This window comes from Lichenostomus cassidix, chromosome 19 (assembly GCF_008360975.1).
Source record: "Lichenostomus cassidix isolate B80296 chromosome 19, HeHo_3.0, whole genome shotgun sequence".
Classification (NCBI taxonomy): Eukaryota; Metazoa; Chordata; class Aves; order Passeriformes; family Meliphagidae; genus Lichenostomus; species Lichenostomus cassidix.
In genome coordinates, this window is record NC_139499.1 from 7,294,427 (window position 1) to 7,321,664 (window position 27,238).

Genomic DNA, 27,238 nt, shown 5'->3' on the forward strand with positions numbered 1-27,238 from the left:
TGAAATGTAATTAAGAGATAGCTGTACTTTGTTTTCTCAGGCTGCTTCATCAGCTTATTTTTTATTGCTAAATAAATGCTAAATCTCCCTGGACAGCTTGATTTTTGCCTCAGAAACAATAGGAATCTGTCAACAACAATGCTATTATCACAGTGACAGTGGGATGTGTTACATCTTTGGAGGCTGGGAGAAGCCAAGATGCCAGCAGGACTGTGAGGGATGCCCTACAGTGTCACCCCCTGCTCCATCAAAAATTACTGTTAATTTTTTATGCATAAAATGGGAAAATCAATACTTGGCCTGAGTTTTCAGCCAAAACAACAAAAGCCTGTTGCTTTCTGTGTGTTCCTGCTGAGTTGATCCACATCCAAGGTTGGAGATGGTGCCAATCCAGGAGCACAGAGGAGGGAAGCTCAAAGATATTAAGAGTTTCAATTATCTCCTCAGCATCTCATGTTGAGGCTCTGAACTCTGCAGGTTACCTGGACAAAAGCTGCTAATCCCAGAATGGAACATTGCCAGCATTGGAAATGAAGCTGCTGTGCAGCACAGGCTGTTGTGATAAACTGAAAATGAAATAGGGAAACTAAAGTACTAAGAAATTTGGCATAATAGTGAAAGCTATAGAATAGCTTATATTCTGTTGTGGCACAGTTTGGGTTGAACAATCTTCAGCTCCAATAAGGAGGGGCTATGTTTGGATGAGTTTTTCTGTGATTTGTCATCCACATTCCTGTCTAATTGTCAGAATTAATGTCCCAATAACTAAATATGATACCTGTGTACCTTCAACTCCTTCCTAGTACTAGGAGAGCACATACCATTGCTCCATTCACCCATGATTGTTTGCTTTTCATGTAGTTTATGTGAAAAGAAAACTCTTGATTTCTCTCTAAAACAGTTGCTGGCAGCTTTTCTGTGTAGATAGTGATGATACTCAGGAAAGAGAGGCTTTAACTAGATGAGCCTAACTGACCCCTGCCAGAACTGGTGTTAGGGCTGGGAAAGCTTGAATATCACTGGTGAAACTTATTCACCTTGGTCACCTGTGATGGATTTCAGAGGGGAGATTGGTGTATGGTTTTATTGCCCATAGCACTCATTAGATACGCTTCTTTCCCAGCAAAATTGAAATTGTGGCATGCTAGAGGTTTCAAAGCTTCCTGCATGTTCATAGAATTGTCATTTTCAGCTTGCTATTTGAGAGTAATATATGGATATCAGATTTACTGTCTTCTTTCAGCTAACTTGTCTGCTTGGCAAGTGTTTGCCACCTTCTGATGTGGGGTAAAAATTTAGGTTAATGGTGAACCAATCCAGACCAGAAGCATTCTCTCCATGGTCATTAAATTCAAGAAAGTATTTTTAAAATAAAAGCTTTCTTAGGAAAAAAAAAAATCCTTGAAAGTAGTAGTTCATAAGATGCTAATGCCACCCAATTAGGACAGGAAAAAGGAAAGTGATTTCTTTTGAAGGACAGCTCTCTGACCTTGGGGCCCTTTTCCTCTGCCATACATCAGTTTTTGACAGCGCCTGCTTTTTGTGATCTGTCACATCAAAGCACTGCTATAGGTTTGGGAGAGGTTGCTGCACTTTGCATTTCAGGCTCGTTACTGTCTCATTTCTCTCGTGAGCGATAGCGCCAAGTGTGAGGGACACTAATGAGATCGGTATGTTCTGTTCCACCAGCCTTCCCTGCAACCAAATGGCTGAGCTCATCTGGGCTTTCCCAGCAACTGTAAATATGCTTCAAAACCTCATCTGGAAAGCCACTTGCATTTTGCTTCCCCTTGCAGGTATAAGACACAGCTCTTGCATAATTATTCTTTACTACAAAGAAAGAGATTCCAGCTCCAAAAGTCATACAAAAAGGAAAGGAAGACTCAAAATATTGCTTTGTCAGGCTGTCATTCAAATTGGCAAGAAGTGCTGCAGGAATTTAACATGCAAAGCAATGGAAATTTTACATTGCATTTACATCCACAGCTCAACACGCAGCTGGATATGCATATTGACATCTACACATCTCTATAAAGATCTGCAAGGATGTTTAACATATTGCTACAAATATGAACCTGAACCTTAACCTCCCTGACGTTCCTCAGCAGAATGTTTCCTCTGTGTGTGATATCCCCGGGTATCAAGTAGTCAGACTAAGTTTCAGCACCAGTTTAGAGGATTTCACACACTATCCTCTAAAGGAAAAAGATCAAGATTTGAGGTAGATCAAATTTGCCATTTCAGATCTAGGTTATGGCTATTCCTTGTCAAGTTCCTCTTACTTCTTCTTACAAGGATTTTTTTTCTTGTCCTAGCCTGCAAATACAGTCGTTGATTGCTGATACCTTTGCTGAAAATATTCTTGTATGATGTTTGTTGCTGTGTTGTTTTTCATATTCTTCAAAGTTTTGCTCTTTCCTTCTGTAAGCCATGGATAGTTCTGCATCCTGGAATGGTTGGGAATGGGGGCTGCTTCACATGACTGTTCTTCAGGCATTTTTTTCCTCTTTGAGAACTGGGAGTGTGGCGAGACCAATGCATTTTAGAGGCTGTCTGGTAGGATTTCTGATACCTGATCCTGTTATGGATAACAGGCTTTTTGAGAGGCATTCACAGGCTGGCTGCAGTCATCTTGCATTATTAAACAAGTAGGAATTAACTTCTGCTGACAACACTGTCTGCAGAATGTACCTTTTTCAGTTTTCTTCCTGTCCTAATCTACTGCAGAATTTATATTTCCTGTGCTGAATCTCTATTAACACATTCTAAGATTCTTCGTGCAACTTCTTGTTAAAACCACCTGTGAAAGGGACCCTTCTCTCTATGTATTCCCCTGAGAATGACTTTGTTGGCACATGTGAGCCCCTCTGGGACCTGAGCCAGTTAGGAGGATTCAGTGTGTGGTAGGGATACTGAAATGCTAAATCTTGAAGGCTATAATGACTTAACTCGTGAAGTAGTTGACAGTTAGTTGGCTCAAGCCAACATATATAGGGAGGATTCATTACAGCTGTAAGGGAACTGTGGTGATCCCAAAAGCCTTGCTAGGGACACCTCAACAGAAAGGGGGAGCATGCCTGGATGTTCCAGGAATAACACAAATCTAGGATCTCAGTTTGTTTTCATTTCTTTTCAGGCTTCTTTACTGCAGTTGTTCGGCAAAGTCAACACAACCTTGCTCTGACTACCTGCCCTAGGTTAATTATCAGCTTTCCTTCAGCTGGTTTGAAGAGAAATGATCCTTAACACAAATTCTCTGGGCCTAAATGCATTGCAGCCAGAATGCCTTGGCAGAAGGCCACTGTGTTTGCACTTAAAGAATGGGAGGGAGAAGGAAAGGAACGCAAAGCTGGCCTGGTCTGACAAGTATGCAGATCAAGGGAGGGCTTGGCATTCCTTGTATTTTTTTTCACTTTTTTTTTTCCCCAGCAGCTTTTGGCTTACATTAGATTTTAAAACTGTAAAGTAAGAGGGGTGGGATTGACAGCTCCATCTCAGATGGGTTCCTGGAAGGCTGTAGTTCTGTGCCATGAACTGTGACCTAACCAAACATCTGCACAACAAAAAAATTGTTTCTAGCATGGTTAAAAAAAGCTTTGGTCATCTGGGTTTCAGCTCTGGATGTTATATTCCTAATCCTTTGGGGTCCACTACTGGGCATGATAAATTCTATAGATTTCTTTTCCCTGCTACTTATGTACTTGGTGCTTGTAAAATCATTAGCATAAATGGAAGAAGGAGAATGTGATAGTGTGAGCTCTGCTGTTCATGCTGCCCATGCTTAGGACCCATTCAGTTTAGTCCAGCATCAGCATCTGTAACTTGTTTAGACCTCAGCCTTCTGGAGGGACTGTCGGCTACCTGCAAATCTGAGATTTGGTGGCATCTTCACATTTGTTCCCATGAGTAGGGATTACAATTTGAACAGAAGTTACACTCATTCATTTGCTGTGTTGTGAGTAGGATGCAAAGTAAGGTTGTGCCTGGCAAGTAAGTCCTGTCATTTGACTAGAGAGTTGAAAGAATGATGTATGTCACACCTTCAGTAATTAATTCCCATTCTCACTATACAGTGCAAGGAGTGTTTGTGAGGTGTTATTGGCAGTTCAACAAAGTGCAAAGGGATGAGTCAAACCCCATGCCTAGGAAGAAACCAGCTAATCTGCTTTACAGAGATAAAATTCATTCATTCATTTTTATACCTTTATTACTGAAGAGGAAGGGAACGTAATCTAAAATGTTCAGATAACAAATAGGTGCCTAAAGATTTAGCCATGCATCTGTTGTCATTTGTTACCTAGTCCCCGTGTCATGCTTACTACTTTTTCTTTTTCCTCAGCTTTTGCTTCAAGCTCCACAAGCAGTAATCTCTTATCCATGCCTTCTGCTCAGGCTGTAGCTGTATTTAAAAATTCAAATTGTGCTTTACGTTTCACTGTGGACCTCAGCTAGAAGTCTTTGGCCTGACATCATTCTCCCTATCATGGTGTTAGAATGTTCTGACTTATGTTTCGTGCCACTGTCAAAAATAACAGATTGGTTCTTCCAGTGCTGACTCCTCTGCAGTGCTCAGATTTCAGGTGTGTTTGCTCTGACTCAGTGATTAAATTTTGTAATTACTCCAGGCTTGCACCAGTGCTGTTCTGGGACCTTGCTACACTATTCCCTTTTGTGATTACAGAAATGGAAAGCAGGTGATGAAGTAATAAATGCTCAGGATTTATCAGCCCAATAAGCTCTCTCAGCTGATGCAGCTCCTCAGGTCAGTCCTGTTGAAGAAAAGCAGAAATCACTCTTTAGTCAATAACGGAAGAAAATCTCTGTGGGAGATTAATTTCAACAGCAGTTGGAGGATGTTTGCATCTGTACCTTGGAAAGGGCAAGCTGAATACCCACCATAATAAGACACAAGACTTAAGAGATCATAAGATGACTTTTAGAGGAGGAATGAACTATCACTGATTCCTTTTTATAGAGCTTCAATGGCTTATTCATTAAACAAAGCCTTTTGTGTTTGACATGTCATAAGACAGACATAGACAGGAGTTGTTTAATGTCAGCCAAATATAGACAGCTGTATGAAAACTTTTCACTTCATCCATAAAGTGTCAGAGGAAGAACAATGGAAAGCTTAAGACTGACAGTGAACTCATACTATTATACTGAAATGTTAGCAAAATTCTGTTTCTATCATATTGAATGGTCTCTAGATATTTTAGTTGAAGTGATAGATTCACAATTTGATAGATTAATTCTGTTTTATTTTCAGGCTGTTTTGAGCCTAGGAGACACATTAGTTTATTATTTCTGACTTTGTTTTTAACCCTCTTGTCAAAACCAAGATGATTCTGTTATCCACATAATGGAAACTGATCACTGGAATCATTCAGCACCCTTGTCTCCCATGTACATCAGGGCTCTGTGACTGAGGAGCATCTTGATTTCTTGGAAAGGTGAGCTGTTGCCAGGCTCTGGGTGGGCATGTCTTATACAGCTGCTCTTGCAGTGCCAGTCACAGGCAAAAATATTGATGATAGATATATGGTATGAAATCTGCTCCTGTTTGTGGCTGCAGGTCTAGATGCAGTAGTGGTTGTCAGGTTTGGTTGTTGTTTTATTAGTGCTTGCAAGAAACTAGCAGGAAGGGAAATCTGGAAATCACTGTGATAGTTTTATAGGAATAAAACATCACATCATTACTTCAATGAATAGAAATAGATTTTAATAGTATTTGGTGTATCCTGTATATTGTTTAAAATAATGGGGATGTGAACCTGCTGTGCTGTTCTCAGCACCAGTGGAGGCTCACAGCAGCTGGGGATGCTCGGCTGACCCAGGAATAGCCCCAGAGGATATCAGAACAGATCTGATGGATGGGACTTGTCAGAAAGGGCTCATGCTCACAATCACGGTCAGGTTTGCAGAGGAGTCCAGTCTCCATTTCAGCATCCTTTGGGTATCTGTGTATCCACAAGATGCTGAGCATTTCTGAAACTGGGTCCCCTCATTTTTGTGACAGTTAAGAGCTGCCCTTGCCCAGGCATGTCAGTGCTGTGCTCAGCAGTGTAAGCTAGATCTGTGGGCACGGTCTGTTTTCTCCATAGTAAGCATGCTTCGGGGGTTGGGAACTGGGGGAAAATTAATGTTATCTTTGCTTTAGAGGCATTTGGCTGCTGAGGTCTCTGCTGGGCGTCCCTCTGCCCTCCTTCGCTCCCAGCTGCATTTCCGCGTTTTGCTTAGAAATATCCTGGCGTACCGCTGGAACGGGCTGTCAGCCATCCTCCCCTCTTCACCACGGCTGCTTCAGGGCAGGGACGCTCTGCTCAAGCAGGTGTTGAAGCGTCTCTCCCATCTCGGCGCCCCAGGACCGCAGCAGCTCCAGCGACACTGGGCGACACCGCGCCCCGGCCGGAGCCGCTGCAGTTCCCTCGGCGGCCGCTGGGTGTCCCGCGGCGCGCCGCCCGGCCGGCGCTGCCCCGCGCCGCTCGCTGCCTGCCCAGCCCGGCCCGCCGAGCGCGCCGTTGGAATGAGGGAGGAGGCAGAGCCGCAGCAGCCTCGGCGGGGGCCGCAGCGCGGCTCTGCCGCCCGCACCTAGCGAGCCGCTGCTGCCTCTCCCCGCCGGAGTTGGCCGCAGCGCGGAGCAGGGGCACAGGGAGAGGCGGGTCCGCGCTGGCACCGGGCATGAGCGGGGCGCCGGGGGCCTGAAGGAGCTCGGGAGGAGCCGGGCGGCCGGCGGAGATGGGCAACCAGCCGGGCAGAGCGGAGGAGCACGAGCAAGGTGTGTGCGGGCGGCGGGCGGTGGGGATGGATGGCGTTGTGTTCTCAGGGGCTGAGCCCGGCGCCCCGCTGAGCCGGCACTGGGCTGTTGTCACAGCGAATGCCGGTGGCTTCCAGCCTGCTGGGGACACCGCTGCTGTTTGCCTTGTAAATGTTCTTTACTGCCGCTCCGTACCTGAGATCACAGCACCGTCCTTAGGGAAGCTTTTCTTTTCACCCATGGAACAGAATGCCTGCAAGGGAGGCACCCTCTTCGCTGACAGATTTTTTTTCCTTTTCTTTTTTTTTTTGCATAGTCTGCATGATGCAGCTAAAAAGTTACAAAGCCGATGTAGTGGTGCACACAGGACTTGTCAGGGTCTGCAGCTTGGCTGTGTTAGCCTTTCACCATTGTTCGTGGCCTGAGGCCTGAAATTTTCCAGGCCTTAGAATTTAAAATGATGCCTTTGTGGAAGGTCTCCCACCATTGTCCTTTCAGAAGTAGTGCTCTGCATGTTAATCAGAAGCAGATTTCATAGAAAGCTGAGAGCTGGTATCAGGTAGATCGCATTCCCCGTGTGCCAAATGTCTGCACCGTACACCAGCACGGCTGCTAATTTGTTCCTGATGCCGTAGTGCTGCTTTGGTTGCCTTCTGATTTATTTTGCTTGTTTCTCAAGTGCTAAATGAGGGGGGAAGACCCGTAGGTCCACTGATTTCTGTTGTTTATTTCTTAGTTTCTTTCTGAATTTAGAACCCTCTACACACATAAAACTGCATTCAGTTGTATTTCACAGCACTCTGTTTCTTGCTGTTGCCATGGGAATTTCATTCACAAAATCCCATTAAAGTTGTTATTGCTTGATCAGGGGTTTCTATGACTTCGGGTAGATGTGTAGGTATTGTTTTAAGAGCAAATACAAATGTACCTGATCTCTGGTATTGTTAGCCAAGTCTGCATTGCTGCTCAGGGCTCTCTCACAATAGATGTGCCAGCGAGTGCAGGAACAGCAGTGAGGTGTAGTGAGAACTCTCTAGCACTACGTTAATCACCAGGCTAATGAAGAACACAAAAGCTGCCAGTATCCACTCACCAGAAGAAATGCTGCCCTAAGGGAAAGTTAAACTTTAGACTGGAAAGTATGGCTGCCTACATCCCCAGCCCTGAAATCTGCTGGCCACTGTCAGCTAGCGAAGTTTTGCTGGAGCTAAACGTGTTATTCAGGAGGGATTGTGCTGATAATAAATTAAGGGTAATGGCCCGGGGAGATACACTGCTAACTTCTGATCGGTTGGAGCAAACAGACTCTGGTTTTGCAGGGCCATTTGAACAGCTTATTGCTATTAACACAGATGATAAATGAGTGTGCAGACCCCCCTGTGGGTTTGAAAAATCTCTTTCATCCTTTGTTTTCTCTTGATTTTTTTTTTTTTTTGGAAGGGGAAAGAGTTATACTTCTGTTGCACCTAAGTAGTTTTTAAACTATTCTCAGTTTTTAAGTGCAGGCTGTACTGGGTCTTGTTTTAATGCCCTCACTGTTAGTAAGGTATGAGTAGGACTGAAAACCAGTCTTTTGTACTGAACAACATGTTCAAAACTCTAATGTTTAACCATGAAAAAGTGTCAGGAACATTCCTACTGACAAAAAAAAAAAAATCTGACAACGTATTCTTTATTGTGTGTGAGAGCTCTGGCTTTGGAACTTAGAGTTTGTGTTGGTTTTTGACAGCTAGGATGCAAAAACCTGCTTCTCACATTAGAATGTGATACGTTGTCGAATCTCTGAATTTTGTTTCTGCTTGAGTGAACTTAGTTCAGATCTCATTCAGGATCACCAACATCTTGAATAACTGTGGTACTCCTAAGGTTGTGTTTTGGAATGACCAGGATAAACCCCAGGAATGGGTTGCTTTATTGATCTAGCTCATGAGCCAGCTTTAGCTACAGATAACCACACTGTGACTTGTTTCCCTCAGCTTGACATTCAGGGTCATCTTATTTATCTGCCTTTTTCGGAAACTTTATGGACATCTTATGTCTCATGTCTAAGTCCTTCACCCCAAACTTACCATCTTGGGGTACTGGGGAAAGCTTTGTTCTCCCTCTTGGTGTCAGTGGGCACTGAAGTCTTTAAAAATCTAATCCTGTTATGACATAGGTTATAATTGCAAGTAAAATACTTATTTTGACATATTTATGAGAGTAGAATGTACTTTAAGGGGTTTTCCTATTAAGTGTAAATTCTGGGTGGGCTGGTCAGTGCTGTCCAGGAACAGGAAGGAAATTATTGCCTCCAAGCTGAGCAGTTGAAAGTTAACACATTAATACAGGAGAATGAAAGAAATGGGACTGGCTGAGCAAGGGACTGTGGAGAGGGGAAGACAGAGGAAAGAAATCCACTGCTGGTGTCTGCTGGGAATGTTTTGAACAGCAGATAGGACTCTGTAACAGCCTGGTATCATCTCAAATTAATCTTCACCTTCCTAAGAGTGTCTAACAAGGATTTGAGAGGATTGCCTGTAGTAACGTTAGCTTCTATAGGCTTTTCCTGGCTTCTAGTTTAAAACTTATTTTAAACAGCTTTTACAATCATTTGTAAGAACTTTGTGCTGTATGACCCAAGTTTGCATCACTTATTTGCCAAAACTCTGCTGCTTGCAAGTGGTAGGTTTTCCTGCCTGTACCCCAGTGCTCTGAATATTCATATTTTTAAAACCAGTGGAGGTTTTAGAATGAAAACACCTATAAATTAGTACAGAAAAATATGTGAAGGAAGAGTGAATATTGCAGCAGTTTGTCCGCAGAATTAGTTTTCTGCTTTTGAAGCTGGCTACCCAAGCTAAAGGAAACATTAATATATACAAACACAGGCCAGAGCACCTGTGGAATAGCTGGAACATTTCCTGGGAGTTGTATGGAAGAATCCAGTGTTATCCAGTGCTCCGTATTTACTGGGAGAAAGCTTTTCAAACATAGTTTGCCTTGGAAACAGGGAGGCCTCCTGTTATTTCTGAACAGGAGCGCTGACATTCTTTGACACTGGTTGACACGGTGATGGGGGGGTTGTTTATCCTCTAAACATCTGCAGGTGATGGATGATTAATATCTTTGGGAAGAGGTGGGAAAAAATGACTCAAGGCTCGCAAGAACTTTCGTGAAAGAATCGCTTGAATGGGAAATGTGAACTTCTCTTGTTGGAACAAGGTGACGGGTGGGGTTATCCAAGGGTTAGGCTTTTTTTGGGATTGTGTTTATTTGTAAAACATGCTTACATGGCTTGGATGAGAATATCGAGTGTCAGTGCATGCACTGAGTCAGTATTGATCTGTTTTCTTATGTCTGTTTTGTCCTGGCCCAGGAGTGGCTTCATTTGAAGTTGGAGGAAGGGATTTTTTCAGTGTAAAACATAGGAAACTTTCAAGATAAATGGTATTGTAGAAATACATGTTCTTGTTGTTTCTGTTCTTTGTTTTCAGGGTGTGTAGCCAGATCTTTTCTGGGTGCTCTCTCTAGTCTCCCTCATCTCCCTTTCTCCCAAACATGGGAGCTGTTCATTTTAACTCTGTTGGATGTCAGAACACCATTTCTGCCAAGCAAGAGCTCAGGAGACCAGATGAGTTTAATGATGGTGTGGGGGGAAGGGAGGGAGGAGAGGGGGGCCAGCAAAGCTAATGAATCACATAACAGCTTTCATGGAAATACCGACAGCAAGTCATGTCCTCTTGGAGCTCGGGCAGCGAGCCATAGACCTTTTGTTCCCACTGGAGCCAACAAACCACAATTTGCTCTCCACTGGATAGTTTAATTCCTTAGTCACCTCTTCCTCCCACAAGTCATTCTTGCATGGGGGGTTTACAAATGCGCTCATTTTTCAGTGTAGTAACACACTGCTGATTAAACTGGTATTGAAGAAGTTTATTTTCCCCTGGAGGGTAATTTTTACTTGACTTAAGCTTTTCTTCCAAGGCCAGTTAGGGCCAGCTCTGTTGATTGGTCTTGTGAGGTGACTTGACAGGACTGATGTGATTTAAATCATTTCAGAAGGACTGACAAACACATCAGTCAGTGTCAGCAAAATAGGAACAGCCAGAGACGGTCACAGTCTGGACTGACCTCTTAGAGGAATTGAGTCATAAGTGTGAGTAACTTACCTCTGGAATTATCTGTTTGAGGCAGCATTAAGTGATAATCAGAGGTCCCCTGATTCCAAGTTGAAAGGCTAATGAATGCTGAATTAATGGAAGAGATCATCAATAAGTTCTCCTCTGCTACAGGGCCTGCCCAGCAGTTTTTCACATTGCCTGGGAGGATGTGCTGAGTGGGAGTACTTTCTCCATGGGCAGGACAACAGCTTTTACAAGAAGAACTTTTAGGGCATGGCAGGCAGCAGGATGTGGTTTATGCATTTTGTTTTGTGTGAGATTAATTTCCATCAGCAAAACAAAGCCATTTTTGGATGAAGGCAGGGAACTTCTGGGAATCTTGCTGAATGAGCTGGTCAGCAAGATCTTGTCCTGCAGGTCCAGAGCTCTGGACTGTGCTTTTGCCCCAGTGCTGGTGGTGTTTTAGGACCTACCAGTGGTAGATCTAACATGATAGTAAATGTAAAAGCTAATTGTTTTGATGATTGTTTCATTAGTTTAGTTAATGTGCTTGACAGCTGTGGAGTGGCAAGGAGACAGCCAGGGGATGGTTGTGATTGTGCTGGTTCTGACACAGTATTAAATGACTTGAAAGAGGGAGAAGGGGGAAAGGAGAAGGGAATAATGCTGGCCTGGGAGAAGAAGAGCAGCTTGCTTCTTCTTGAGGAGCCAAATATATCCCAAACAAGATCTTAGAGTCGTAGAGCTGGCCAAAGAAATTTGAGCAAGTATTGCCCCTTGGTCTTCCCACTGAAACCTGCCAGAGCCCTGGAGGTACTGAGGATTAGTTCAGAATCAGTCCTGTGTTCCAGACCTTCTACCAGTGTTTCAACAAAGTAATCGATCTTATTTTTATCTCTTTTCCATTCCTTCCCAATTTTACTAATTTACTCTTCATAAAATCTGATTTCCACAGGGAATTCAGCTTTCAGAACAACATGAGATTGTAAAACTGAGGCAGAGTACTCCTCTGATTTTATTAGCATTGCATTGCTTGAGGAGAACTTAATTTGATTTTTCTGTGATTCTCACAGACTGACACTAGAAGATTGACAAATATTTGATATTTTCATTATTTTCTGATACTTTCCAATTCTATATCTCCAAGCAATTTGAGCATGATGATTGAAGATGATAAACAACTGAGGATCTCTGATGATGGTAATAGACACTGTTAGATTTTCCACACACCCGCTTTTTTCTTCCTGTAATCCAAAGTAGGCATGTGTTCACAGATCTCTTTGGAATGTTCCATCTATTCTATTCCATGCAATGTTTTTCCACAAGCATCAATAGATATGGATTGCATGTTCTGAGGCAGAGCACTCTGCCCTTGTGTGCTGTGTGATCATCAGTCTGTTCTCTCAGGCTGTAAATTACATCAGAGCTGCAGCTTCCTGCCCTTTTCATCAGGCTCTGTAGCGCACAGCTAACAAGCTCTATAATTTTATCAACGGCAAAAATTTACATTTGAAGTACTTGCAGGCAAATTTGATATTCATCACTGGAAAATATGCACTCTTGGGAAAGCAGAGGGCTAACATGAGTTTGCAGGGCTCAGTTCTGAGCATGTGTAGGGGATGTGTTGGCAGAAACAAGGATGTGTATTTTCCATTTGTTACCAGCTCTGTAGGTTTTGTGTCTTGACTGGAGTTTGTTCAGTTGCTTAGGAAAACTACTGGGGACTAAGCAAATGTGTCCATATCCCATGAGCAGAGTTATGTTCCTCTCACATCCTGTCCTGATGGATGCTTTGGTGCTAAGTGTTAAAAATCATTGCTACTCAAGCAAGTAAGAATTTTACCAGCAACTTCAATGAAATCATATTTATTAATGTATGGAATGAAAATGGCTTTAGGGACAGGGTGCAGTTAATCCTTTCATACATTTGACTTAATGTTGGATTACTTTTCTTTATTCCCCAACTGAACTAAGAAATCCCAGCCTATACTAAGGATAGAAAGCTGTTTTAATTAGTCTGAACAATGTAGAATGCAAAGCTGGCTTCTTCCCTGCATCTGGAAGATATTCTGTATTTTTCACACCCTAAAGGTCTTCTGTATTTTGCCATTGCAACATTTATACTGAAGATGTAGAAATCCTTGTGATACCAAATAATTATGCTCTTATAGTCACTTTTATAGGGGTTGTTTCCACAAGGGTGTGGATTATGATAAATTTGTTGGCAAGAACTGAACTCTCTGAAAGATGGGAAAGACCTTCAGAAGCATAACTGAACACTTACTGTCATAGACAAAAATGGTTATGATTCCTGAAATAAACCAGAGGTAATTCCCTGTGCTCGTGCAGAACAGAACCAACTCAGCATGAGGTTCATTAGTCATAATTAACAGCTGGTAAGTGGGGATGAGACTGAGATTCCATGAACAGGAGTCATTCCAGGGACTGGTATTCTCTGCCCAGAGAAAGCTCCTCCAGAGTGCAACAGCTCTGGTGTTGTCCATCTGCAATAATGTAAAATAATTGCTAAATTGCAGCCTGTAGAGAATGTGTTGCATTTTACTTATTTAAGGCTAAATTGTCAAAATCCTTTGTTTTTTTCTGAAAAGAAAAAGCATTTAAAAAAAATCTGTGAGCAAAGGGAAGTGGTTCTGAGTTTTGTTCCCCAGAGTGTATAGTGTGAGCTGTAATGCTGGGAGGGGATAAAGTGGTGTTGTGTCCATCCCCATCTGGAAACATTCCTTTAAAGGAAGGAGCGTTCCAGAAAAGTGGTGCAATTCATTTAAATCTTCAAAGGCTTTTAAACCTTTGCCTAATGGAAGGCTGTGTGCTCAGTACAGCCTGTTTTCAGCTGACTAGAGCAGCATACAGAAATATTTCAAGTCAGGCCTCCTAAAGTCCATGGCAGTAACTTTGCTTGACCCAAAGCCATGGGTCCTAGGATTACAATCTATTTTGCCACGAGGTGGGAGGCACAAAGCTCTGTTTTTCCAGGCTTTTCCAGAGGAAAAGCTGATGAGGATGGAGGTGTCAGAAGGGAAGAGTCCCTCTTTGAGGGGTTGAGGATATTTCCACAATCATTATCTTCTAGATCTTGAGAAATGTTGCTTTCATAAAACCTTGTTGAGTTTGAAGAATGGACTAATCATGTCAGAAATTACTCTCAGCCTCCTCCACACATAGTTTCTTTGAGGCTGCTTGACTGTGGAAAATCTTTGACTGATCTTTTAATTAAAAGCTCCCTTTTTTTTTAACCAAGGAGTCGAAGCTCTTCCTGCTTTGAAGTGGGCAATGTTTTATAGATAAACATCTCATTATGTTATGAGCTTTCTCCTCTCCCCTTCTGTCTCATTTCTTTTCTTGATGTGTCTCATCCTGTGTTGATAGTGGTAATGATTTCAGCCCAGTTCCCAGTATTGGCTGTTCCAGCTCCCTCAGCACTGTGCTGGGCAGAGCTGAAGCTCTGGATGAGCTGTGGAGACTAAATCAGAGTCCTCTCCCCACCCCCTCACAGAAGCAGCCTGGAAATGACAATAAAACTGGGTTTATTATGTGGTCATCACATTTCAGTAAACAAAAGGCAGTTGTAACACCAATGCAATGCAAACTGGTTATTAAGCATTGAGCAAACAATTAAAAAAAAAAAGAATTCTAGCTTTTAAGTTCTGCCCTTTTAGGGAAGGAGCAAGAACCTCCTTTCATGTTTCCATTTTTGATCTCTTTCCCCTTCCCCCCCAGTCTTTCTGGATTAACAGGGTTTGGGAATTCATGAGGAAAGAAGTTATTTTGGCTCGGTCAGCGTTGGCCTTTTGGCCGAGTGTGAGGCAGCATTCCTGAACTGAAGGGTTGGGATCATGGATTCCTCATACAAAGCACTCCACAGCAGGGCTTGCAGAGGCGTTTTCTGCTGCTCTTCTCCTCCCTGGTGGCTCTGCTCCCTCAGGGGGAAGGACAAGGAGTTAGAGCAGGATCCACCTTTAACAAAGCAAGTAAAGGGGTGATAAAGCCCCATGCAGGTATCTGTCAGTTCTGCAATTCAGTCCATAGCATGGCCTTCTGAACAGTTAAACTGGTTGAGTAAATTATTGTGAAAATGTTGATATTAAGCATTTCCCAACTTAAAATCTGTTTGGTTATCCTTTGTGCTTACAGAGAGATATCAGGTAGATTTTGATGGTTAAGAGGAGTGATCCACAGCACCTGACTTGTCTGGAAGGAGCAGGGCTCTCACTTTTTCTTCCAACTGCATTCTTGGAGCAGGAGGTTTTAGGAAACTCCTCCATTAACTTCCAGCCACTGATCACATTCAGTTGTGACAACCACTGTGCATGGAGGAACACATCTACTTGCTACTCTAGTGGTGATGGCCACTGTTAAGTGAGTTTGTGTGGTTGGATTTAGGGTTGGTTAGTTTTGTTTGCTTTTTAATTTCCTGTACTTCTCAAAACACTCAACACTGGTATTTTATCCATTATAATTGTATTTTCCAGAAATGGAAGTACAGCTGTTTTATTACCACTGTTAACCCAGTAATAGCTGAGTGAAGAACTTTTGGGCTAGATTTGCTGGGAAGCTTCTCTCTGAGCTGAGGAGAATTCTCTCGTCTGCAAGCTAGAATCAAGGAAAACCCTGGGATTCTTACTCTAGCTAGTGGTCATTTATCTCAGGAATATTCCTAGTACAGCCCTAGGAGTTGAAAAATTAGTTCTCTGCTTTATCTTGGAGCAAATCCTTGCTTTTTCTGCACAGTGAGTTCTGTGTTTGTAACTCCAAAGATGTTCCCCATGGCAGTTCCTAAACACCCTCTGGACAGCAGAAGCCTCAGAATTAACAGGTGGGAAAACAAAGGAACTTACCAACTTACCAACCAGATCAAACAGAAAATCCCTCATTTCACTGAAACAGCAGTGATTGTCCCTCTTTGCAGTAAAATTCACATTTATCTATATTTTTCTCAGGTTTTTTTAACAGTTGTTGTCTAAAAAACTGCCAGAACAGAGTTTGGCATAAAATTCATTTTGCTGTAGGTATGAGATGATTATACCTGACCCTATCTTGTTTTTACAGGTGCATAGGCAGGAAATGTTCCAGAACAAACAAAATCAGGAAGTGTCATAGTACACAGAAATCCCAATAATTTTGGTGTGCTAATGTCACAAATATATAGAGTCAAGGCCCCCTTAAGGAATATAAAAATTATGGTTTTTTAAATAATGAGATGTGATAGTAGTGGAAATTATAAATTATGCATTAAAACCAGCAAGTAGGAGTACTTTACCTTAAAAAGGGAAAATTCTCCATTTCTGTAACTTTGACCCAATTAATTTTGAGATAATACTACATATTGAAAGTTTCAGTAATTCTTTTGTGGGGGTAGACAAGGGGTATAGCTTGTAGGTGACTAAAAGTTTTTGGCAGGCCCAGTGGTATTAACAGCTCCAAAAAAAGTAGTGTTGAGTTTACCACAGGGATATTCCAGCAAGTGTAGGATATAGAGTTTCCCTGAACATTTGCTTTGGATGGCTCTGTGTTTGTTATGCCAGGTTGCTGGGTACTCCAAAAATCCAGAGCAGCTCAGGGGTAGATTCCATCCCACTTGTGACCTGCAGCTGTGTTGGCAATGTTGGTTATTCCATGGGGGTTTTATCCCTCATTTTGGGGGTGAATACAGAAAACCCTCATGATTCTCTTGGTGCCAGAGCTGTATGGAGCAGTGGAGCCCCTTGGATGTTTCTTGAGCAGATTGGAAAGGGAAGTTTGTATTTGTGAGATCAAAAATTGGGCATGCACACAGCAGTTCTTGCCTCCTCTTAATTTGGCCAGTGCACTTCCCAGATGTATCTTTGGTCCTTAGACTTGGGAGCCAAAGTTCCCTCTTACAGTACAGGCTGCACTGCTTTTGTACTTTTGGGTTTAAAACTTTATTCAAGACAGGCACATCCAGGCTTGAGTTTTCATTTGAAACGTAAAAAACTTTCAGGAGACTCGAGTAAACAGCACCAGAAGTGTTCAGAGGAACTCTTTTGTGTGGACACTGGCAAGTCTCTCAGGGTAAAGAGATTTTAACTACTCTTGCTGTTATTCAGGGAGGAATTGTATGTGAACAGGCCCATAAAGAGCAGAGAAAGTCAGCTGAAATTCACAATGAGACTTTGTGAACAGGGTTTTGATCAGATCTCGTCTCATTTACCTTCTGAATGCGACCTTGTTTCCACTGTAATGGAATTGAGCTGTGACAAAGTGAACTTGAAATTCAGTTCTTGTAGCTGTGCTGAGAGCTTGGAACCACCAGATACTGAGTAGAGCTGATCTTTTTCTATTTTCGTTTTAACACTTTCCTGGAAGAGTTAAATGTGACTTTCTGTGTTAGAACAAGATGACAGCATTATTGATCAGGTGAATCCAACAAGCTGAAAATAAAATGTCTGTGATCATTCCTTAATTGTGCAGCAGACGTTTTCTCTTGTAAAACCACTATAAAACTTACTGGGGCCTTTTCTGGATTCTGAGTACTTGTTTAGATGCTAAAATAGAGATGCTTCAACCATAAGGTTGTCTCTACTATTGGGTTACATTCCTGCCATGGGAGAGTCTCTTGTGGTGGCCACCCTTGAAAAGAATGTCCTACCAATAGTTCATCTGCAAATTTAAATTATTGACAAGTAGTTTTGTCATGACTTAATCTTTAAGTTACCAAAAGTGCCTCTTCTTGTGTGCTTTTTGCACTCCAGATAGCTAGACTCATATTTCTAACTAAAAAAATCAGCCAACCTTTACCAAGTGTTCAGCTCAAATATCAGGGGTCTCTGTAGTCTTAAATTAGGAATTACTCAGATCAAGATGCTTATTGCTGCTTTTTCTTTGCTAGTGCAGCTTTTCCAGTACTGTCATCTGGTGTTCCCTAATACTTTGTAATGTAATTTTTATTTCTCTTTGGTCTCTCACTCTTTTCCTCCCTGTCAAATACCAGTACCTGAGTTGCTTTCCTACACTTGCCCCAATGATTACATAGATGAAAATCTTTGCATTAAGCCTTTTAGCCTTTTTCCTCCTGTTGCATATTGTGCCTGTTTCACAGACAATGCAATCAGGGAGGCCAGACAGTCCAACAGCCCATTAAAATGATTCAGGAAAAAATTAGTATTTTAATTACTTTTAGTCTGTGTTTGCTAAGTGAGTAAAAGGCCCTGTTTGAGCAGAAGCTTATATATATAATTAGTGCTGGATTATCAAAACCACGTTTGTTGTTCTGGAGCCATCTCCTTGTCTTTCTTTAAAGTTAGGTGGAGTACAAGTGAACCTTCCCAAAGAGTTGCTGACCTGTAAAGGTGTTGGCTCTGTGACTAACACTCTGCAAACAGACTGATTAATTCAGAAGAACCAGAGCTGGCCAAGCCTTGGTTTGCTCTGTTTGCTGCTGCATAAAGACCAGGTAGCAGAGAGCACTGGCTTTCTGTAGGACAGCCCTAAAAGAGATGGGAAATGGTGTGCTCCTCTGAGTTTTTGAGGATTATCTGAAGGAGTATCCAGTGCTGTTGTCATGGAAGAATGCTGACAGCGATCCCGTTCAGCTCATTCCCTTTGTGTATCAAGCAGATCAAGCCGTGATAGTTTGTCACAGTACAATAGTGTCATTCTTTATCCTGACTTTTGCCTAAGCCAGCGGTGGAACAGAAGTTTCAGCCATTTCACTCTCAAATAGGAAGTTCTAAACACTTTTGAAAATACCAGTAGGTGCTGGTTGGTGTCTCCTGCCACCTGTATCTCTTTGAAAATCCAGCCTTTTGCATTCAGTCCCACTCCCATTTCAAGCCCCAGGAAGCTCTCAGGACTGATTCAGATCCTCCTCATGGCTTGATTTAGTTGTGTGCATCCCTTCAGTATGTTACCAAGCTGTCTTACCGTTGGCATTCCCAGAGCTTTAAGGGTAGGGGCATTAAGCAGAGTGGCAGAGATTTTGTCTCTGTAGGTTTTGTATCAAGTAGCCCAGCAGTGCAGGTAAGGGCTGCTGTTATATCTGCCCTACTTCTCAATGTTTGCCTTTCCTCATGCCACCGTGAAATGTGTCAGTGTGTTTCCTGTTCATTAGGATATCAGCAGATCTCTGGTCAGCAGGGAAGTTGTTTTTTTAACTGTTTCATTTGCTTTAAGCAAAGGGAAGAAAAAGGCAGGAGAAAATAAGGCGTTTCAATAAAACAGATGTGTGCTGAAATCTTCTATGAAAAAGTACTTTGAAGGACTCTGTGCTGTACAGTTATCATTTCCCGAAGGACATCCCTTAAGCTGACTCTTAATCAGTCTCAATATCAATCTCAGGATCAATGCTGGAACAGGCTGAAAGGGATCTGCCAAGTCCCCTGGGCTTTCAGTTAAGCTTTCAGGTCTTAGTGGCTTATCCGCTTTTGGAAAATGGATTTTAAACACCAAGTTAATTAGGTTCTTGAAAACTTTACTCTGAATTGACAAAAGAAGTCAGAAAACATGTCCAGGCTCCCTGTAACATGTGCTGCTTTATCATAGGGAGGCAACAGAGAGTGTGATGACTCCTAACTAATGCCATCTTTTGTGACTTGGCTGTGACTAAATTCACATCGATGATGTCATGAATCCCATATTAATCCATTGTGTTAAATTGTTCATTGTGTAGCTGGAAATCAGCAAAAGGGTTCTTGGGTACTGGAGGAATTCTGAAAGTAGCACAAAAAAGCTACTTTCTTTTACAAAAAAGCTACTTTTTATCTGCCTTCTAACATCAGTTTGTAAATCTGTGAAAGTCTGACTGTTCAGTTCAATGTCTGGTGGCACCTTAGGTGTCCTCAGACATCCCTGTTGCTCTGTCTGCCTCTAGAGCAGGGGACAAATCTCCCACAGGTGCTGTCCAATCTTTCAGTGCAGTGAAGGTATTTTAAATATACCTAAAGATCATCTGAAATGGCACTAAAAGCTGTAGTTTGGTGTCCTAGACCAGTTGTCATAAACCAGGTGGAATTAAGATGCTCCTGTGAGCCAGGAGTGTTTCTCTGAGAAGCTGGAAGTGGTGACAGGACCTCAGCCAGGCAGGACTGAGCAAAGCTCATCTCTCTGCCCTGCCTGGCTGTCGCTGTGTGTTCCTGGTGCTGCTCTGGATCCTCAGCACATCCTGGCAAAGCCTGAGGAAGAGCACTCATGCTGAGCCCAGGATCTGCTGAAGTCACAGCCAGAGGATAAACTGAAAGCCAGAATTGATAAGAAGGACATATTTCAGCTAAACCACAAGTGCTAGAGCACAGTAAAACTGTGTGGAGTAGTTTAATAATTCTTTCTATTTGCTTTACAAGCGTGGGCTGTTAATAGTATTCCCTTTACTTAGCCATGGTGCTAAATGCTTCCAGCCCACTTGATTTATACTGACCTTTCCCTCAAGGAATCACTTTTCTATCTGAGGCTCAGGAGTTCTGTTCAGATGGTAAATTTTACTGAAAAATCTTGGCATGTGGGAACAGAATTCCAGAACGACAGAAGAACATGTCTTCTGTTGCCAGGAAGGCTGTGAGTTAGCTCTTAATTTCTTGTTGCAATCTCTTGTTTCACTGTCCTTTCTGAGGTGGATTTAGGGATGACAGACACGAGACAGTAAAATTGCTGATCTGTTGCAAGAGCAGGAGCTGGAATGAGAGAGCTGTAACATCCCTGGTAGAGCAGCAGATCATCACGAGAGGACAAACTTGTCTGCAGGCAACAGTTTGCCTCTCTGAAATGTATGACTTGAACATTGCACAGTGCTATGAATAGCTCTCTTTTATTTCTTGTTAGTTATCCTGCCCTTGCAATTCAAATAAGGTATCCATTGTTTAAAAACATCACACCAAAGCTGCATCTGTCTCCATGCTTTAGTCTTACATGACTGAAATGCTTTGTGAGATGACTCGGTGATCTGTGCTTAAATTACATCGTGGGCTCTGCATGCAGGAGGCTTAGTACCTACTTAAACCATGGAACAATGAACTGCTGACGTGGAATTTTGAATATGTTGAAGGAGAAAATGTGTTTTTATTGTTGTTTGCTTAAGAGATGACAGGATTAAAATTGAGGAATAAGGTACTAAATGGAACATTCCCTGTTAACTCCACTGTGGAACAGCAGAAGGCTATGGCATTAACCTTTGGGTTATTAATATGTTGATGGAGGGGAGGATTAAGAAAAGGGCAGGTAGTGGGACACAAATGGGACAAAGGCCAGAGGCAAATAATTTTGTATTGACTCCAGCTCTAAAATATAGATTCAAGGCAGAAATTAGAACATTTTCAAAGGTGTTTATGTAGTCAAACGTTGTCACTTCCCAAGTGAGATTATTCTTCTGCTCTGGGACTGGAGAAGCAGGTGTTTGTTGGTATAATTAGGGGTCAAGTAAAATAAATGTAAATTCAAGGGTGGTGCTTTACTGCAGTGATATGTGCTATCTCAGAGCACATGGAATGTAAAGGCAGATAAATGTATTGAATCTTCATTCCAAAGTGTCATGTGTGTCCCCCTGTGCCTGGTAAAATGTTTGTTTCCTACTCCCACTTACCCTGCTATCACTGTAATTACATTGGCTGTACTGCCTGGATATTACTTCTGAACAACAATCCTGTGTGTTTCACCTTGGAGCATTGGGAAATGTTCTCTTCAATTCCATAGTCCATTTTCTCCTGGTTATGGATGTCCCTGTGGAAGGTGCTGAGAGCTCAGATCAAAAATAGATCATAATGTGGAAAAACTGAAGAGCAATCCTGATCCTTCTGCGAAAAACGTTGTTGTGTTGAAAAATAGGATTAAAACGTCAGGAGATCATCTCAAGAGGTCACTTTTTATCTTATTAAAGTGATACTTTGGCTTTTGACACCAGTGGGAAGGCAGGGAGTGCTCTCTGGCAGCAAGTGGTGCATGGAAAGCTGCACAGCAGGGCATGAGCCATGGGCTCCTGGTCCTAATCCTAATTTAGTGTGACCTTGGGTGAGGTGTTTCATTTCTCTCTGCTTCCCTGTAACCTAAGCTTAATTATGTGTTTCAGAGGATTTGAGTTAAATAGCTGTTAATTTTGAAGCACTTGCAAAATTATAATCTCTATCTATTGTTACAGTTTAATGCCTCACACCTGAAAAGCACAGCTGAAAATGCAGAAGTTCTCACTGGGCACCCAGGTGAGGAACATGGTGATGAGGTGACCTCCACTGAGATTCAGGGCTGGTTGTTTTTCTCTTCCCTGCTCAAAACCAGCAGCACTTGCCAGGCAGTGAAGTTCTGTGTGATTCCAGCCACTTAGAGCTGCAGCATAAATCAGGGCTGTGTTGGATTCAGCAGCCTGGGAGGCACGTGTCTGTCTGGAGTCTCCCACAGACCATCACCAGACTGGGGGCCAGTTAATCAGGTCACCAGGGGGACTGGCACAGCCCTAAATGCAGTTCCTGCCTATGGAGCCTTGGGCTGTGGGGTTGGCACTCATTGGTAACTGCTACACTGCTCAATTCCAAGGTCATTCAGAGGAGGGGTTGTCCGTAAAATAGACTTTAAAGTAGTGTTTATACTTGATTTGGTGTTTTGTGATCAGCATATGCACTTAGAATTATTTTCTTTTCTGGGCTCCTTGTGACTTTTTAATATTGCATGGTGCTTGTGGAGAGTGGAGTGAGGAAAATATGTAAGTCTTTCTACACTGTGAAAAAAACTCAGGTTGGTTAATGGTTATTGATGGATAGCAAATGCTTTGTGATTTATGACAGAACAAGTCAGCAGAGCGTGGAGTCTTGCAAAACACATGAGGCACATTGAGTAAGCTCAAAGCCTGCACTGGTTGGCAAACTGGTGGAGTACAGATAATCCCAGTTAAATATCATTAATTGTTATCCTTATGTATATGTCTTCCATTGCTCAGGATCATGTTGCAGTTGTCATCTGGTGGTGATTAGAAGCACGCTGGCATTGCTACCACAAGTGCTGAGGATCTCCTAGGAAAAGCTGGCTTTCTTAGTGCCAAGCAATTTGTACTAATGTGTAATAGCCTCATTATTTCTTGTAATATACAGAATACCACCCACTGTTTATAGAATAATACTTAGTCATTTGCTGACCAGTTGACAGTCATGTTATTGCACTGGTTTAGGCATTTGAAAAACTAAAGTTGTTCAGCGCACTTGCTGTGTCATAAAATTTTGTGTAAAAGGTAGAAAACCCTTTCAGATTGAATAAAAGCCCAGGACATAGAGAAGGCTTTAAATCACCCCTTAGGCTCCATTCAGGAACATCTCTGCCCATTTGTAATGTGGATTTTACATCTTAAATCTGTGGTATGGTTACAGCTTGTGTGAAAACTGTTTCTCTATGCTGGACACTTGTCCTACTCCATGGTCAAGATGCATTCAAATGCTCTCCCACCTGGGGTTCACCTGTGCCTGAGCAGAATTGTGCTGAGCTGGGATTTCTCTGCTGGAAGTCACATTGCATCACAGTCCTTTCAGTTTTCCTCTTATCCCTCATCTCCTGGTGTTGGCTGCATCAACACCACGAGCTTTGTTCATCTGCTGAGCTCACTCTGAATGTGTTTTACGGGTGCCAGATCCTGGCAGTTGGGTTGGGAATGGGATGAGCCATGAGCTGGAGCCTCTGGCTCTGCCAAGCGGGAGAATTCCCATCTCCTCTTGCGTGGTGCTTTCCCCCGGAGATCCCGGAGCTGTGCTGTCCCCTCCAGCTGTAGGTGACTCAATGAAGCTGTGTGGGCCTGGCTGTCCCTGTATCTCTTCCCAAAAACACTGGAGCCTTTGTCTCTGGCCTCACCGTGCCCCTGCCATGACAGAGCCTCTCTGTGCTCTCCTGCCAGCGCTGCGCTGGGTTCAGGGGGCTTTTCTTCAGCTGCTCTTTGTCTCCGGGTGTTTATTGTGCTGCTGCAGAGTGTGTGTGTTTGGGGGGGGAGGAGGAGGGGCTCCTGTTTGTGTGGGTTTTATAAACCCAGTGCATTCTTCAAAAGAGATGCTGAGCAAACGGGGTGGTGTTCATGTTAACCCTTCCATGCCCTGCATCGCTGCAGCACATCGCTGCTGTGCGAGGGTTATGAGGTTGCTGTGTAAGGCAGGGAGTCTGCTCCCCCCTTTGCTCTCAATGGCCTTTGATTTTCTGTGAATGCTGCACATGTGTGTCAGCAAAGAGCCTCCCGAATGTGGGGAGTTGGAATTCATTCTAGGATTTCCCCCCGGAGTCCTTCTGGAGCTTGTTTTTATGGCAAACACTGGCTCACTAGCCCTTTCTGTTTGCATAACTCACTCTTGCATCCTGTTTTTGTGGCTACATTGGACAACATCTCTTCATTAAGCCATATCCCCACACTTCATGGTCCTGTACTTTAGGGCTTTTCCTTTTGAATAAGATCCCGAAAGCAGGATTTTCTTAAATTCACAATGTTGTCACTTGCAGTGGAATGTCATACCTTCCCTTTGAACCAGCTTCTTTTCTTTAACCAGCTTCCTACAACTTCCATGGTTCAGAAGTCTCTTACTGTTTCTTCCATGCCTGGGGTCCTGTATTTCAAGAGAGCTTTGAAAGATGAAAATCAGCAAGTCATAGACTTTATTTCTCTTGTAATCACATAATGCTTTGCCTTGTTGGTAGATGGGGAAAAAACCCAACCAACAACTAAACAGAACAGCATCAACTCTCTAACCTCTTTTTGCTCTTCCATAAGAGGATGGGAATTTATAACATGGAAAATCTCTCATCCATCTCTGCAAGAAGCTGCAGAATAACACAATTGTCTTAGTGTTGGAAGTGCCAGAAGAGTTTTATATTTCACTGAATCTGTGGTCAGCATAAATGTCTCAGGCCTTCTTTTTATGATAATCTGCCTAAATAGAGTATAATGCAAATAGTTTTATGAGTGATAAAAAATACATTTTTTTCAAAGACAATATCTTTTCTTAAGTTCCTGAACTTTTCCCCAGAAAAAGGGATTAGATTCTTAGGATCAGATTCAGCATTTTACAAAGTACTGTGAAGCACTTTTACTCTCAAATAATTAATATCCTTATATCTTTATATCAGTGTAATTAATTGGGCATTGTAGTTCATGTATTGCAGCATTTACGTATGATATTACTACACTGGGGAAAAAGTTAAGCAGGCTGTGTTCCTTTGCAGGGGGTGGGAAAGGAAGAAGTGCAAAATAATCCAAGCCTTTGAAACATGAATCCACACAGTCAGTCATGACTAAACCTATTCAAACACTCAGGTGTTTTTTTTCCAGCACTGCTCTAGGCTCCAGCATTGTTATTGTGAGACTTGTTTTCTTAATGCACTAACTCCAATTAACTTCATCCCTTGTTCCTCAAGGAACAGTTTCGGCCACAAAGCGCACAGGGATCCCAGCACCTCGGGAATTGTCCTCATCCGTGTCCAGGGAGAGAGCTGTGCTGCGTGGCCAGGCCAACACCAGGAAGACACAGCCCAGCCCCACCTCTTCTGGTGCTCCAACTCCTACCAAACACGTGCGCCCCACCAGCAAGTCCAAGCAAGAGAATGAAAGTGGTGACAAGGCTGTTCTGGAATCTCAGGTTAAAGAGCTCCTGGCAGAAGCAAAGACGAAAGATTCGGAAATTACCAAACTGCGTTGTGAGTTGAAGAAATGCAAAGAGAAAGGGTCACTTAATGCTGAGGGAATGGGTGCTTCCAACCAAAATTTAGAAACAGTGTCACCTGTTGACATAGATCCATTAATAAGGACCCTTCAGGAAAAAAACAGGACTTTCGAAAAAGAGCTTGCTAGCCTGGGAGAAGAAAACCGTGCTTTGAAAGAGAAATTGCTTTATCTGGAGAACTCTCCAATCTCAGACACAACCACAAGCAGTGGAGGCGACAGCAGCCTCCCAACCCCAACCACCCAAGAGTCCAGTTTTGGGAGTCCATCCAAACATGTGTCGAGGGGTGAAGTGGAGGAGCACAGGCAGCACGTGAACGGGGGAGCTCTGCGCAATTCCGGTTCTTCCAGCAGCGATGTCACCAAAGCCTCCCTGTCACCCGATGCATCCGACTTCGAGCACATAGCAGATGTACCTTCCAGGCCAACATCCGCCAGCAGCAACCACTTCAAAGGCTCCAAGTGCTCCACTGCAGGAAGTTCTCCAAACAATATTAGCGACCTCTCTGTTGCATCTCTTACAGAGAGGATACAAAAGATGGAGGAGAATCACCACAGCACAGCAGAAGAACTGCAGGCCACTTTGCAGGAGCTGTCGGATCAACAGCAAATGGTGCAGGAGCTGACAACAGAAAATGAGAAGTTAGTGGAAGAGAAAGCTCTCCTTGAGACTTCCTTCCGTCAGCACAGAGATAGAGCCGAGCAGCTGAGCCAGGAAAATGAGAAACTTGTGACTCTTCTCCAAGAACGATCCAAGAATGAAGCTCAGGAGGAGAAGGTCCTCGAACTGGAACAGAAATGTGCAGAAGTTCTTGAAAAAGCACAATTTGAAAGAGAGAAATTACTCAACATTCAGCAACAGTTAACCAGCAGCCTACGGAGCTTAGAAAGGGAGCATCAGGATGCCCAGCAGGTGATAAAAAGCCTGAGAGAAGAAAATGAGAAGCTGCTCAAACTTCTAGAAGTGGAACAGCAGAGCAACAGCACAGTGGCAAAAAGTCTGGAGGACTGCAAAATTGCCTTGGAAGGTCTGAAAATCGAGAATGGCTCTCTCAAAACTCAGCTGGAGAATGAGAAACAAAAAGCTGCAGAAATCAATGTGATGGGCTGTACCTCTGACAACTCTGAGGTGCAGGAGATGCTGAAAGTAGCCCATGCAGAAAAGGCTCAGTTAGAAGCCTCTTGCACTGAGCTAAAACAAGAGCTGCTGAAGGCAAACAGTGAGCTGAAGCACATTCAGGGGCTGCTGTCTAAGGTAAAGCAGTAACAGCTCTAAAATAAAGTGGTTGTTTCTGTCCTTCCATAAATAGGTTGATCTTTACATGGTTGTTGAGCCATTGATTATAAGTTTCCAGGATTTAAATTGCATGAATTAGCTTTGAATAGAAGCTGGGGTTATATACTGTCTCAGTTTCTGCTGCTATATCCATATTTTCTCAGAAATAACTATTAACATAGCTGTGTTTATAAATTCAAAACTATTTTGTCCTAATAGCCTCTCTAGAATTTACTCTTTTAGTAAACAGAGTTGTGTCTATCAAAGCTGAAGCAAAGAACAGATCAATAAAAATTACTTTGATACTGTGTGAACAAATAGTGTAAATCACTTGCTAATCAGATGGAGAGAAGGGCATAAATAGTTATCTGTGAATATTAAATTCTGAATAATGAATCATGATTAATTAGCAGTGAAATATAGGTGTCATTGGTCATAAGAACACAAGGACATGAGTTAAT

The 27,238-nt window shown here is 42.8% G+C and overlaps 1 protein-coding gene across 5 annotated transcripts in view; it reads left to right on the forward strand.

Annotated features, from left to right (window-relative positions):
• Positions 1-27,238, forward strand: part of SPECC1 (sperm antigen with calponin homology and coiled-coil domains 1) — an 87,504-nt gene that overhangs the window by 25,693 nt on the left and 34,573 nt on the right. For 4 of the 5 annotated variants that reach the window (XM_085078744.1, XM_085078743.1, XM_085078742.1 and 1 more), the window contains exon 4: positions 25,198-26,756. In XM_085078744.1, coding sequence (XP_084934870.1) covers positions 25,198-26,756 — 1,559 coding nt within the window. Of the gene's footprint in view, positions 1-6,493; positions 6,779-25,197; positions 26,757-27,238 lie in introns of those variants that run through there. The other variant, XM_085078746.1, reaches the window with a different exon arrangement.